The following is a 15,164-nucleotide window of genomic DNA, read 5'->3' as shown; positions in this document are numbered from 1 at the left end:
AATTTCGAAACCAGACGTATTTCCATGCATACAAAAATTCTAATATTTGTCGCTGTCTCTAATCGAATTAATGTGTCATTATGCCTGTAAACAGAATTATCTCTGACTTTACTACAAAATATCACTCGAATTACAACGAATTGTCATATAATTATTTAAACATATTCGACGTATGATACATATAATTAATGTTAAATAATTATCAAGCGAGATTGTATCATCGAGACGTCTGGATTCAAAATCGAAAGTACGATTCTGATTTACGTAGATATAGAAATGAATAAATGAAAAATTAATTTCAAACTCGATAACATCATTCTTCGAATTTGATAATACGATATTATTAAGGATAAATCTTTAAAAAAAAAAAGCCATCAGAATCGTTATTTCAATGTGAAGGTAGAAAATTTCTATGCTTCGACTTACCGGTAATGACGAGACGTCCCTTAGTAGCAGATAATCTTGTTTCTCCGGTGAGTCTGTGTTTCGTGCGGCATTGATAGGTCTTGTATCCGTCTTCAGGTCCAACATCTCTGATGTGCAATTCTCCAGAGGGCAAAACCAAGTATTTTCCATCTATTCCGAAAACCCCCCGAAAGGAAAAGATTAATAATCTTTATTTCAACTTTATCACAAAATCGTGCAAATCAAAACGATTGATACTCGATTGGTAAAAATTTATATTTAAAATTCATATAAAAATAATAGCGTACTCAAGAAATAAAAGAGAAAATTTTTCGTAAAACATTCAATCGAGATAAAGTTCAATCACTTTGAAAAAATGTGCACGATACTCGAACATTCTTGCGAACATTCGAATACAATGGACGATTAATTGAACACACTTGCATGCATGCCACACTACGATCCTTGTTTCCCAAGTGAGTCGAACATTGAATACCGAGAGATTTCGTATCTATTTCCTACTTCAATCGTCCGACACACACCGCTTGGGAGTTCCAACACGTTAATGTAATGACAAGAGGAAATATTGTAAACACATTCGACGCTTAATTAAATGTATTGTTTGTTATCGAGTAAATACAAGGCCGATAACATTTGTTGTATTCGAGTATTATTATAAGAGTTTCACATTATTTCCTCTAACCCTTTGCACTTTGAGAAACGTTAAATTTAATAAACTTAATAATATGTCTTATAATATATGTAAATACATATTTGTTAATATACGTTGTTTCAAATTCACCATCAATAGAAAGTTAACCGTGCATAGATAGCGGTCAATTTAACAAATATATATAAAATTGTATTTTGAAAACGCAACATATATTACTTATTCTGTCATAATAGAATATTGATATTCTTTTCTAAGTACAAATTGTAATTATTTAATTGTAATTATTTCAATGAAAATAAATATTTTTTCGTGTATAAGCATAATTGTTGATAAAATCTATTTTTCTAATACAATTTTTGAATGACTATATCTCTCAAATAAAGTATTATTCTATTATGAACTTTTGAAACGATAACCACATGGTTTAGTGAAAAGGGTCCATTGTTGAAATTATTTTGTTAATATTTCCCTATGTCATGCTTTGCAACATTTGAAAATTTTAGGAAACAATTTATTTTCTAGAAAGTATTATAATAAAATTAATTTATTTTTAAGTCTGTTTAACTGAACGTTAAGTTAAATTAAATTTAATATTTATGAATATAAATATATAAATATGTAAATATATATAGATATACACATATAAATGAGAAAATCTGCCCTAATGATTAACAATCTGTTAAAAATGGAATCAGATATTATGTGTCGCAAAACAGGACATATGGAACGAATTAATCAAAGTCATGCAGTTGAAAAGCAAACTCAAGCGATTACAACACTACGAAACATTTTAATAACTATAAACTTATAAAAAAGGATTTTTGGGAAGGGCGTGCTTGGGAAAGGATAAAAAGATCAAAAAAAAAAAAAGAAAGAGAGATAAAAGGACAAGAGAATGTCTGGGACAGCGCGAGCAGCGGCAGTCAACGTCGTACGAATTTATTCCGAAGGAGATTCGATACGCTTGGTAACAATACACGAAGTTCTCGAAAACGACGCTTACATGTACCCGGCTTCGAAACGTTCGAAACGTAAGAGAAGAGCGCTCGAATAGAACGGGAATTCTCCATCAGCTTTCTAGAATTATATAAGATTATGAGAAAAATCGAAGAAAAGGTCGATCGACCGAATATGAAAGTACACTCAAAGAAAAAAGAGAAGAAATCACGCATTCAAGATCCTTGCTGAAATTCAATCTCCTGACATACTGTAGTTGAATTCTCTTTTCCTGACTTGAGCTAGGAGGTGTATCGTTTGTCAAGAAAAACGAAAATAAAAAAACCAAAAGAAGCAACAACAACGATCTTGCACGTCAGACCCTTCGCGTGCTGTTATACGATAAATAACGTTAATTAATTTTCACGCTAACGTCAGAGATAAAAAATCTTCATTATCGATATGACAATTAAATTGGGATGGTCAATTAGATGGTGGTCGAGAATAATCTTGATATTTATTGAAAAAGTTTTGTTCAACGAACTTTAACTTTCTCGATAGTTCCTTTGATTTTCTCTTTTTTTTATATTTTTTTTCATTTCATTTCATTTCATTTCATTTCATTTCATTTCATTTCATTTCATTTCATTTCATTTTATTTTATTTTATTTTATTTTATTTTATTTTATTTTATTTTATTCAATAGAAGAAGAAACATACGACGAGGAGAAAAGTCAACGATCTAAATCTAGAAGCTTCTTCGAAATTCGATTAAAGTATGAATCAGGGTGAACTTTCGATTATCACCGACATTTACGATGCATACAAAGGACAGGATAAGACGACAAATATCGTTTCACGCGAGTCGATATTTCTTTCTGTTAAATGTGTGTACCATAATCAGGGCTAGGATAAATGTCAGTGGTATTGTCTTCGATCCAAGAGTCGACTTCCACGAATTCGGCGACGAAGCTCGGTATGTGACACTTGATAATAGCGGCGTTCCCCCGTAGGACGTGTTCGTCCATCACGTTCACTGCATACCGCTGCCCGACAACTGTAACCAGACATCGGTTTCCGGTTTTACCATAAAGATGCAAATCTTCTACACCGTGTATTCTACTGATCAATAAATACGATCGATAGCTACAATCAAATTCTTTTTTTCACGTTCGAAATATATATTTGATGTTATATTAATTACAAGATCATCATTGTATCGTCTTAAATTAATTCATTAATTTTTTCATTAAATCTGCGTAGTGATCTGCATCTTTGGCAGATAATATATCGCGTGCATTTACAAAGAAGGACCGTTTATGACTTCAGAAAACTAGAAGAAAATGCATAATATTTTCGCCGAGCAAACGAGTTTAACGACGTTCATTTGATCTTCCATGTTATTATCCTCGTTCAAGGAACTTAACTTACGAAAGGGGGAAAATAATAGGTACGTTTAGAGTAATACGTTCGAGTCGATGTCTCTACCGTATGACTGGTCGTCGGCAACATAACTTCCGCCATTCGAGTCGATCCAACCTACAACATCCACGTGGTCTGCTACGAAGGAGGGAACTTGACATTTGAAAATGGCCGCGTTGCCACGTATCGCGAACTGGTCGTAAACCTGAACTTCAAAGTACTGCCCGACCACTGTAATAAAGTGAAAGAAAAAGGATAAAAAGAGAAGAGAGAAAGAGGCGGAATACAAGAATGAGAGAGACCGGAAGAACGATTAAAAAAAAGGAGTCGGAGAGAAAGACAGAGAGAGAGAGAGAGAGAGAGAGAGAGAGAGAGAGAAAGAGATTGAGGGGAACACGACCACCCGCTTTGATCTCACAGATTAAAATTTCAATGAACCGAGCAGGGATCAACTCGTGAATTCGATATCCCACGATCGTACGATGCATCTATGAATCTTCGTCAGATTCACTGAATGAAAGTGGAATATCAATTAAACGGTGCAAAACTTCATCAGGTCATCGTTTAGTTCGACACGTTCGTTAGATCGATTTTTACGAAATACCGATATTCTGACATAGAAACAAACTACAAAGAAACCACCGAAACATTTACAGACACAGAAATTTTTAACAAATTGATTGGCCAAAATGAATCATATTTTACTACAAACTTTATCCTTCTCAAGTCCCATAAATAATACGTTCTTTTAAACATCGATTAGAAACTTTTTCAATAGAATTAACAATGTGTTGACTGAAATATTTAAAAAGATCCTCAATAGAGATCATGTCATTCTAAATCATAGACATCATTTCTTTTCCTGTGAATAATTCCTTCTTTTCGGCGGAAATCAATGTAAACCTATTAAGGGTGATGATTCTTAATGACATTACGAATCCACAATCATTTCCAACTGATGACACATCAGAGATCAAATTTAATGGACTCTTGTTTGAACGATCACCCAACAGAATTTCTCTCGGAAAGAGAGTATGAGAAACAGTTTGATGGAAAAAGATAGAAAAAAAAAAAAAGATAGAGAGAGAGAGATAGAAAGTTATAGAAGTGGATAAAGCGCCGTAGGAAAATTCAATTCTATCGTCGGCAAATAGCCCCGGAAACGACCCTCTCTTCACCAAAAAGCGAATATAAAGTCGACGAGGTTGGTCTCGTCTCTTCGTAGAGAGACGGTACGTTAATTTGCTCTCGGCCTGATTAGTCTGACTTAACCTAATCCGAGGTTCCCAAGCCAAACGAGGCCACTGCCAGCCGCGCGCGCGTTTCCATCCATCCATCCATCCGTGTAAAACCGAGAATCGATCGAGAAAAGGGTAGGTGCAAAGTTTGCCTCGGACTCGTGCTTTCCATTCCATCGACCATACTCTTCTTTTTTTCTTTTTTCTTTTTTTTTTTTTTTTTTTTTTTTTTTATACACTGTGACGATCACCGTATTCGATCGTATGCAATACTCTCCCACTCTAGGAAGACAAGAAAAATGGTTTTGTGTGCGTACGTACACGCACGTGAGTGGAGAACCGCGTTACCCGACACCCAAGGATGAGCACGAGGTGTAATTTAATATAGTAATTTAATTAAAGTACCGTGTCGAATGCTCTAATGCTTTTCCCATTCTAATTTTCCTACTAACTTAATCACCGATAGTATCATAAACATTTATAACTCGCGTTTAATTTATTATAATTTTATTCGATTTCAAAAAAGAATTCAAGGAAAATGTTTTCTGGCATGCCGATGTATCTACGAGAGCTTTATGTAAAATAAGAATGCAACAAAATCAACGCCGTTCGTTAATTCGTTTTTACATTCGAAATCGTACGACGATAGAAACTATACCCTTTTCATCTTGATTACTAGAGGTATATGTCGAACCGTCCTCAACTGCAAGCCACTCGATCACGTCTACAAAATCCGCCACGAAGCTGGGCACAAGACACTTCAAGGTTGCCGTATTACCGCGCAAGACGAACTCGTCGATGACTCTCGTCTCGTAGAACTGCTGGACCACTGCAACGCGCCGTTTCCCAGAAAGAGATAGGTAGATCGTCATGTGAATGATGAATCATTACAAAACAGACATGTATAAAAATCGATATAATATCTCGATAATGGAATTGACAAAGAGATTATTAAAAGAATCAATGATCAATGTCATGAAGTTTAAATAAAAGTTAAATTATGAATCATACGAATATATATATTATCTACATTAATAGTTTCCGTAAAAAACAGAAGCGTAAACGATATTAAATTAGTAATAATAATAATAATAATAATAAGAAGAAGAAGAAGAAGAATAGATACAATCATCCTTTTAACAGAAACCAAGCCACAGAGCGTCGGTCTTTTAGATATACGTAATAAAATAAATCACGTCGATAATAAGTAAACGAGACTGCGGTTTCTACATAGCTGCCGTTATCGCTCGACAAGGACAAAAAGAGATGGATAGATAGATAAAATGAGAAAGACAAAGAGAGAAAGAAAGAGGAACGAGATTTGAAAAGGAAAGATGAAAATTGATCGAGTCCGGGAATGTGCGATTGTTAATTATATGGTTATCGACCACGACGCCTACCGTACTCCTCTCCAGGCGTGTACACTGTCCCATCATCGGCAACCCACTGATCCACCTGAACGAACTCCGATACGAAACTCGGTATTTTGCATTTCATGATCGCGCTGTTTGCTCGGATCACATACTCGTTCTCAGCCTCGGTGACAAAAAACTGCGAAACGACTGCCCGCGCGGGCATTGCCAGGACATTGTTAGGCAAACGGGTGAATTAGAGAACAATGGTTCGGAATAATATAATAAACAATGTGCTATTTAGTCAGAAAAATATCTTCCTTTATGTTTTTTCGATTAGCTTGGATTAATCACAAACGAATACGTTTTCCTCAAGACCAATCAATATATCTTTTTACAAATTCGAAGTGATTGAATAATATTTGTGAACAATAATTTAAACAAATTTTCTGAAAGACTGTATAGATCACTAAAAAGAAAAATTCGTATCAGACGGTATAAAGAAATTTATAAAAGAAAAAAAGAAAAAAAGAAAAAAAGAAAAAAAGTCGACGATTTTGTAAAAAGGTATCAGAAACGAATTCGTGCAAGTGTATCGATTGGTCGAAGAAAAAATGAAAGAGGAGACACGCCTCTAGTACCCTGCCCGATAACAGGATCCTCCGGAATGTAGACATCTCCGTCCTCTCTTATCCATGCCTCAACGGTAACGAATTCAGCGATGTAACTCGGGATGCTGCATTTCAAGATCGCGCTGTTACCCCTTATTACATACTCTGTCAGGATTTCCGGTTGGTAAGGCTGCGCGACGACTGTACGAAAAGCACACACACATACCAGATATACCTGATCATAATTAATAGATTCTAATCTAATTTTAAGCTCCGTTCTAATTCATTTTAATCCAGATTCGATGATAGATCGTTGTCTCTTTACTTATAACTCAAGCTGATGTATAATTAATTCATTAAATCAGGAAAAATCGGTTAAATATAATAAAATAGTAAGACCAAACGAAAAATAAAACGTAATTTATAAACGAAGTTTAAGGGAGAAAGTTTTAAACATGAAAAATAATATCGTTAATTTAAATACTGCGATACAATCGTACAGCGTGAGAATCATGATATAGTTAATCAACCCACCACTTACACATATGTACGTACGTACATGTCAACTGCCACCGCCGTGCGCCATCGGCAGACACCGAGAGCCGACGCGCGAGCGGAAACGAATCGTTTACCACGTGCTACTTTGCACACGTCCAACTATAACGTTCAACGCTACGTATTACAAGGGAACGCGCCAATGCCAAAAGAGTCGAGGACTCTGGGGGAAATGAAATTTGTCGATGAGGAAGAAGGGACTAAAAAGAGAAAGATCGAGGGAAAGCTCCTCTTTTTATACGTGTGTGTTTATGCACGCGGGCGTATCTGTATGTATGTTTATGTGAATATGAATGTGAATGCGTGGGTACCATAATCATTGGATGGTCTGAAGGTCGAGCCATCACCTCCCACCCACGACTCAACCGAGACGAATTCAGCGACAAAGCTCGGTATGGTGCACTTCAAGATGGCTGCATTTCCCCTTATTACGTATTCCGATACCACCTCTGCCTCGTAATACTGAGTCACGACTGAGGAAAAAAACGACTGCTAGAAAACTCTCTAAATTCTATTGATTATTCCGTTTCGCTGGAACTTAATTCATTTTTTGAATGAGTATATCACAAGTTTCTTGCCGCTTTACTTTATACTGGCACATTACGTGATAATTCAGTTACTCCAAATATTTCAATCATGATAAAAATAAAAATATTCAATATTTGAAAGAACGTGTAATAAAAAGGTTAGCTAATAATTTATGACGATACGCAACTGTTGTTGTTACATCTCTGTCATATACTATAAAATAATAATAGTTTATCGGAACTCCACAATCATCCTAGCTATTTATAGATTGCACGTAACATATCGTTTACATGTAATTAAGAATTTATCATCCACAAGATAGAATATGCTTATTAAGCTACTTTCATCGCGCACGTTCGACGTTGACCGCTCTTGAAATGCAACGCTGCCTGCAACGTCCAAATATTGTTCTATAAAAATTCAGAGAAAAAGAAACTCGTCTCTCCTAATCAAATCTCATCCCCCTACCATTTCCTTCCTGCGGATTAAACGAATTTCCTTGGTCATCCTGCCAACCGACTACTTGAACGAACTCTGCTACAAAACTCGGTATGCTGCACTTTAGAATCGCCGCATTGCCACGAATAACGTATTCGTTGTTGACTTCTGACTGATAGTATTGATGTACCACTGCAACGAACGACAACAATGAATTCCCGTGGCCGTTCCTAAAAGAACGACGTTATTACTCATTCGACCCACTCTTCTCTCTCTCCTATCGCACGCAACCATCGAATAATTTTCGCGCACGCGATAAAATACATCATCTCGCAAACAAGCGAAAAATTAAAATATATATTTACGAGATTAAAAAATGAAAAGAAATCTCGTACTTAAAATAATTTTATTGAATACTAAACGGTTCATTTCTGCAATAGTTTAGTTCTCATCAAGAATTTCATTCATTTAACTGAAATTTACAAAATTCATCAATGCATGTGATTGCAGAGTTACATATTAATAAATTTAATTTACAAATTTAAACAAATTTTGTGAAAAGACATGATATTATAATCTTTCCATTATTTTTGCTTCAATATTGACATAATAATATATTTCATAAACATTTCTTTAAAAATAAATTATTCATTAAAGGAGTTAATTTTTTTTCCAGAATGTTTACAACCAACAACAATAAAAGAAACGTAATTTATATCGTGGTTCATTGGAGATAAATAACTGGAAGAAAATTCGTCGACGTTGACGAGAGCCGTGAGGATGAGATTACATCGACTCTTCGAGAGCAGATCGATTCGCATTGTCGCATCTTACACCGCAGTCGCAACAGCAACCTAACACGCAAGATTTCACGAAGCTGCACGAAGCTACACATAAAAGACATGTCTCGTTTTATAATTGAATGACGAACTATAAGGGATTTGTATGTTAAAAAAAAAAAAGATAGATAGATAGATATATATACCTACATATATGTATATATCTATATACGTATATAGATAGATAAAAAGGAAATGGAACAGATGTCATCGACATGTTCCAATTATTTTAGAGTAATGGATAATGAGCCGAGAACAACATTAACGAAATGGATGACGGATTCTTGTATGTTCATAAACTCGATGTATTAGTTCATGATATTTGTAAAGAGAAAAAAAATTTTGTCTGGACCAATACATCCAATGCATTTTAGAACAGAGGATTTTCGAAACGACAAACTGCAGTGTAAAATTTCATTAACGTCTCGTAAATCGTAATAGATGGGCGGTTTTCTTAATGAATAATTTCCGTTCAATAACCCCTACGTGGATAATTTAACGGCAGTGGAATAAAACGATCGAAAGTGCGATGCTCGATCTGCTCAAAAAAAAGGGATTCTGGTTTGATACAATGTAATACGTATATATAATAGATAACGAGTTCGTTCATTTACTCTATACATGTCTAAAGTCAAATAAACAAAAAAATACCAAAGTCATCGCTCAGTACGAATTCCTCTCCCTGATCGGTATGCCATGAAAGAACCTTAACGAAATCGGCGACGAAAGAAGGCACGACACATTTCAATATGGCGCTGTTTCCACGGATGGCGTATTCCTTGTTCACATCGGTATCGTAATACTGCGCCACCACTGTTTTCGTGTATTTTTTTTCATTGCGTAAAGAAAGAAATGAAAATTTTCTACGATTAGTATGAAAAATAAAAGACGTTCCCTTTCGTCTCTACATTAGACGATATTTTATTACGGCTTTTAACTCTGATCTAACTTTCTTTTTCGTCTTTCTATTATTCAAACAACAACGACGATAATCACTCGTAATGAAATTAACGTTGTTACAACAACATACTATACTATAACGAAAATGACGTATTTTCGGCGTTTCTCGTTAAAAGCACGCGCTATATATATATATATGTCATCTCTTGACGATACTAATGACGTTCAATACTCTTACACGAGAATGCCGTAGACGAGGGAAAAGCAGAGAGAAAGATTAACGAGGCACAAATGAAAGCATAGAGGAGTATGTGCCACTTATTATTCGTTGTTGTACGATAACTTTTTCTCCTCTTCTTTCCCTGATTTTTCACTTCATTTTCTTCTTCTTCTGCCCTCTTCTTTTATTTTGACATAATCCAAAGATCTGATAAAAAGGAAAAAGAAACTTGTTCGCGAAATAAATGCATTTCTTTATATCACGGAAGAATAATTGAGCCGACGAAAGATAAACGCACAAAAATAACTGCGATCGATAGTAAAGCGTCATGAAACGCGCATGACGTCACGAAAATGAATCACTAGACAAGTTTTCTAATCCCCCCCTCTCTCTCTCTCCTTTTCTTTTCATACGGCAAATATAATACACGCATATGTAAAATGAATTCTGACTCGCGATATTTTGTAAATTAAGTTTCTTTTAAATTACATCCTGAAAATAGAATGAAACAAATAGATAGATAAATAGATAGAGAGAGAGAGAGAGAGAGAGAGAAAGAAAAAAGAGAGAAAAGAGGCATTGTGTGAGTACGCATTTCACACAAATGCGACGGCGGCGGCAGCGATCGTTCTTTCTCTGTAATTAAACGAGTACATGAGATCCAAGTTTCCTGCGTTCTAACCTCATCTTTTCCCACCGCATCGCTCCTAAAAAAATCCATCTAATTGACAACGACGACGCGTTCATCACTTTTAAGTACGTGAAAAATTGATATGTACTTGACCTTCGAGGATGTTTTCTTTTTTTAAACTTTGCTGGAAAAAATGTTTTTTGTATTACAGTATTTGGCCACCTCTTTCGAGATTTATAATATATAGTTATATAATAATTAAGTTACATATACATATATATATATATATATATTTGTGTCTAATAATAAAAATATTCAAATATAAAATTAATTAATCAATAATGTACAACTTTTTCAATTGAACTATGTTATTATAAATATTAAATTTATTCTTATTTATTGAAGTTTAATCAAACTTTATAAATCTCGAGAAAATAAAATCTTGCGAGATTATCGATTATTTTTGTTCTTTTTTCTTTTTCTAATAATTTTAACAGATGGCCAAACGACAGACGGACTTGCACCGTATAATATTCGGGATAGAAGGCACTTACCGGCTCTTACATTAACATCTCGGCTGTGAACTGAACCGGCTGGGGAACGTGCGAGACAGCTGTAAACCTGAGCATGAACCTCTTGACGATAATCCTCGGCACGGAAAGGAGGGAAGACCAAATTTCCATTCGGTAGGACCTGCAGCAAGCAAAAAAATGAACTATCAAGTATGTACGTTCAGAGATTTTAATCTCGAGTACATAAGAAGTAGTCTTTACTTTATATATAAAATGTTTACCTCAATGTACGCACGCATATATAAAAGTATATATAACAAAGAAGTCAAAAATCTTATGGTCGATTAGATAAAAACGGCAGCAAGTAGACGTCATTAGCCGCGAGAATGAGCATTATGTATTAGGGTCGATTAATATACCACATCGTATAAGTATAAAGCAAACCAATGGAACTAACGAAGTGGAAATAATTGGACTGCCGATAAATAGCCAGAGCATGTAAATACAAAAGAGCAATAGATTCTTGTATGTCTTTTCACGGTTACTAATTCACAATTAATAGATAGTTGAATGAAATATCGCTTTTTTAATGAATGAAAGAAAATATTGTAGATATCACGTCCTTGAAATCAAGTTGACCAATTTATCATCGTTATCATAAGGGGATCCCTTAAAAAAAAAAAGAGAAAAAGTGAACGGAAGTCACCTGTCTCAATCCAGGAACGTCTCCAACAGCAGTGCCATCTCCACGAACCCAGATAATGTCCGGTTGGGGATTTCCTCTAGCCTGGCATTCAACGACAGCTCCAGTTCCATTTGAAAAGTCGACTCTGTTTGGTGGTTCCTTAACGAAAACGGGTCCCATAGATTCATCCTCAGCGATAGCAACTGAAACAAAAAGCCATCCATCTTCATTGACTTATCTTCTCAATGATATAATAACCGTCGTTGCTCTGGAGTGGCCTGACCTAGTATACAATAACACGAGCTATCGTTGCAATTCTTAACGCGAATATCTTGCCGCAATTTCCTCGTTAACGGTGAATTGATCGATGATCTACTAAAAAACTTTTTTAACAGAAATACCTCGATTACGTAGTTAAATAATAAAGATGAAATTCTCTCTCTCTCTCTCTCTCTCTCTCTCTCTCTCTCTCTTTCTCTCTTTCTCTCTTTCTCTCTTTCTCTCTCCCTCTCTCTAATCGTTTTACATTATTTTTAATTATTTATTCTATCGTGTAACGAATCTTTGATAGATCGAGGACATAATGATTTATACAGGAAATAAGACAGATCGATGGAATACAAAAATAAAAAATAATCTTAGCATTTCGTGAATTTCCTTTTGCTTATCATTCGTTTCCTGTAGGATACGCTTCATATATCTCTAGACGCATGCGCATATACTCGACTGGCGTATCGCCAATTACGGCAAACAACAGGTTGTCGGTCTCCTATTGAATAATATGCTGTCAATGTCATATATCTATAAAGAAGATATGCAATGCGTGATTCCTTTTCCGCTGTACCTAGCTTGCATTTATTGCAAAACTCTTGAGAGTGGAGAGTTTTAAATCGATAATAAAACACGAATGATAACGTTTCTAAAAAGGATATTGCCCCGAACTAGAAACAATTCTCTTTTAACAAAATCACATTTGATAGGATCTTGAGTGACTTATGATCGTCTTCACATGATTTCAACTTGATCGCAGCTCGAAATTTTAATCACGCAAAGAAACGCAATACGATTAAGATGCTACCTGAATTCGCAAGAGAATTCATCTTTCAAGCTCATCCTGTACGCGCATCCACATGAAAGAAAAAAAACGAACGTCAGCGTGTTTATGTTAGTTCTGTAGTTATACTACCTATAGAAAATCGAGTCACGAAGAACCGGTCAGTAAAGCGTACGGTATCGAAGCTACCAAAGATACGGCAGTAGGTACACGCAAGTATACAGAGCAGGTGTTGCAGATTTTTCACATCTTGAGCTTTCCGCTTTGCGAACAGCCACCAACCAGCCAACCAGTATGTTCTTCGTTCACTTCGTTCCGTTGAAAGAAACTTGTCACTACTAGTGATCTTAACTCGCACGAATTACTCGCACAACGTTCGATACGGTAAATGGAATTTTAATTGAACGAGATACCGACGTAACTTTATCGAGAATAATAGTCCGAGATAAAATTTTACGATTTCTTTTCTTCACATAAAAAAGTGTATCAACAAGTTTCATAAACATCATTTAAAAAATCAATATTCTTAGATAACACATTAATTTATTATTCATTTTTCTTTCTCTATAATCCAATTTTGATTTCTTCAATATCTTACCTCTCCAATATCATGTATATCTACATTTTTAAGAAAAAACGTATGAAATTAATAATTATAATCATCGTTTGACAAAAATTTTTTTTTATCTCTAGATTATTTATCTCTAGATAACGCATACTAATTCGCCTTATCAATTTTTTTTATCAACTTGATCCAATTTATATTTCTCTAATATCTTATTCTTTAATATTTATTAATACTATGTATAGCTTTTCAAAGACAAAATGTACAAAACAATTACTATAATTCCTACATGCTTAAAATGAATGTCCCAATCGAAAAATTAATTTTATATCTTCTACAATCATTCATTTTAAAAATAAAGACACGATAATTACACACTTTAAATAAAATATCCTATTCGAGAAAAGATATCAAATAATTAACAATGATTAATCGTTGCTGTAATTAATGTAAAACTATCTAATTACGTCACTGATTGAAATGACCTATGAATATTTCTACCCATCACCGATGACGACGTAAAAGGTTTACCGATGCGTTAACACGCTAAACCATTCATAAGTGTTTCTCGCGAGCGTTAAACTTTATCGGATCAATATATGTTATTATAACGAGCTTACGTAAAACATCCAATCGTAGTTCTAGCCAAACGAGAAGAGTATGCAAAGAAAAATGGCATTTGCTGTAGTCTACGCATGAGCGTGGAAGACCTACTACCGTTCTTCCGTTTTATCTTTTCTCTTTTCATTTTCTTTTTCCCACTTCTTCTTCTTCTTCTTCTTCTTCTTCTTCTTCTTCTTCTTCTTCTTCTTCTTCTTCTTTTTCTTCTTTTTCTTCTTTTTCTTCTTCTCTACATATGTCTCAGGATTTTTATACTCAAACCAACATGCTCGCACACGTATCCATCGACAATAAAAGGCAGGGGTTCTTCGCGGTCGACAACCGCTCTGTAATCTATATATATGTATATGTATATGTAGAGAGAGAGAGAGAGAGAGAGAGAGAGAGAGAGAGAGAGAGAGAGAGAGAGAAAGAGAGAGAAGCTTTCAAACGTCCGGATACGCTGCTTCGAATATATTTCCAACGATACACACACACTAGTGAATAAATACGCATGAATCTCTAGTGTAAAGCACCCCACGTGTGTGGTACGTATGTACATATACACATACAAATATATACACCCGCGCATAAGAGATATACGAGAAATCGTGAGTCGAATAATAATAAGACGACGTTTTAAGAGGATGAACTGTCGACCAGAATCGATAAAGAACAATGACTTTCGATCGATGATCGTATTTGAGTTAACTGATCCGGAAGATCTTCCTACATGCAATACTTTATATAAATGTTCATATTATTCATATAATATGTGTGTATGTATATGTGTGTGTATGTATATGTGTGTGTATGTATATGTGTGTGTATGTATATGTGTGTGTATGTATATGTGTGTGTATGTATATGTGTGTGTATGTATATGTGTGTGTATGTATATGTGTGTGTATGTATATGTGTGTGTATGTATATGTGTGTGTGTATATAGGTATGTGTATGTATATATGTGTGTGTGTGAATAGGTATATTCGATATACCG

The 15,164-nt window shown here is 34.9% G+C and overlaps 1 protein-coding gene across 44 annotated transcripts in view; it reads right to left on the bottom strand.

Moving 5' to 3' along the window:
- Nucleotides 1–15,164, bottom strand: part of LOC124952732 (Down syndrome cell adhesion molecule-like protein Dscam2) — a 66,883-nt gene that overhangs the window by 46,227 nt on the left and 5,492 nt on the right. For 11 of the 44 annotated variants that reach the window (XM_047503242.1, XM_047503304.1, XM_047503150.1 and 8 more), the window contains exons 3-6: nucleotides 11,967–12,148; nucleotides 11,303–11,441; nucleotides 7,504–7,665; nucleotides 427–576 (exon numbers count right to left, since the gene is read on the bottom strand). In XM_047503242.1, coding sequence (XP_047359198.1) covers nucleotides 427–576; nucleotides 7,504–7,665; nucleotides 11,303–11,441; nucleotides 11,967–12,148 — 633 coding nt within the window. Of the gene's footprint in view, nucleotides 1–426; nucleotides 577–2,909; nucleotides 3,072–3,502; nucleotides 3,668–5,332; nucleotides 5,504–6,074; nucleotides 6,237–6,658; nucleotides 6,839–7,503; nucleotides 7,666–8,188; nucleotides 8,351–9,648; nucleotides 9,811–11,302; nucleotides 11,442–11,966; nucleotides 12,149–15,164 lie in introns of those variants that run through there. The other 33 variants (XM_047503402.1, XM_047503478.1, XM_047503165.1 and 30 more) reach the window with 11 other exon arrangements.

Source organism: Vespa velutina, chromosome 1, assembly GCF_912470025.1.
Source record: "Vespa velutina chromosome 1, iVesVel2.1, whole genome shotgun sequence".
Classification (NCBI taxonomy): Eukaryota; Metazoa; Arthropoda; class Insecta; order Hymenoptera; family Vespidae; genus Vespa; species Vespa velutina.
The sequence above is the reverse complement of the archived record's forward strand: the minus strand, read 5'-3'. Positions and strand labels throughout refer to the sequence as shown.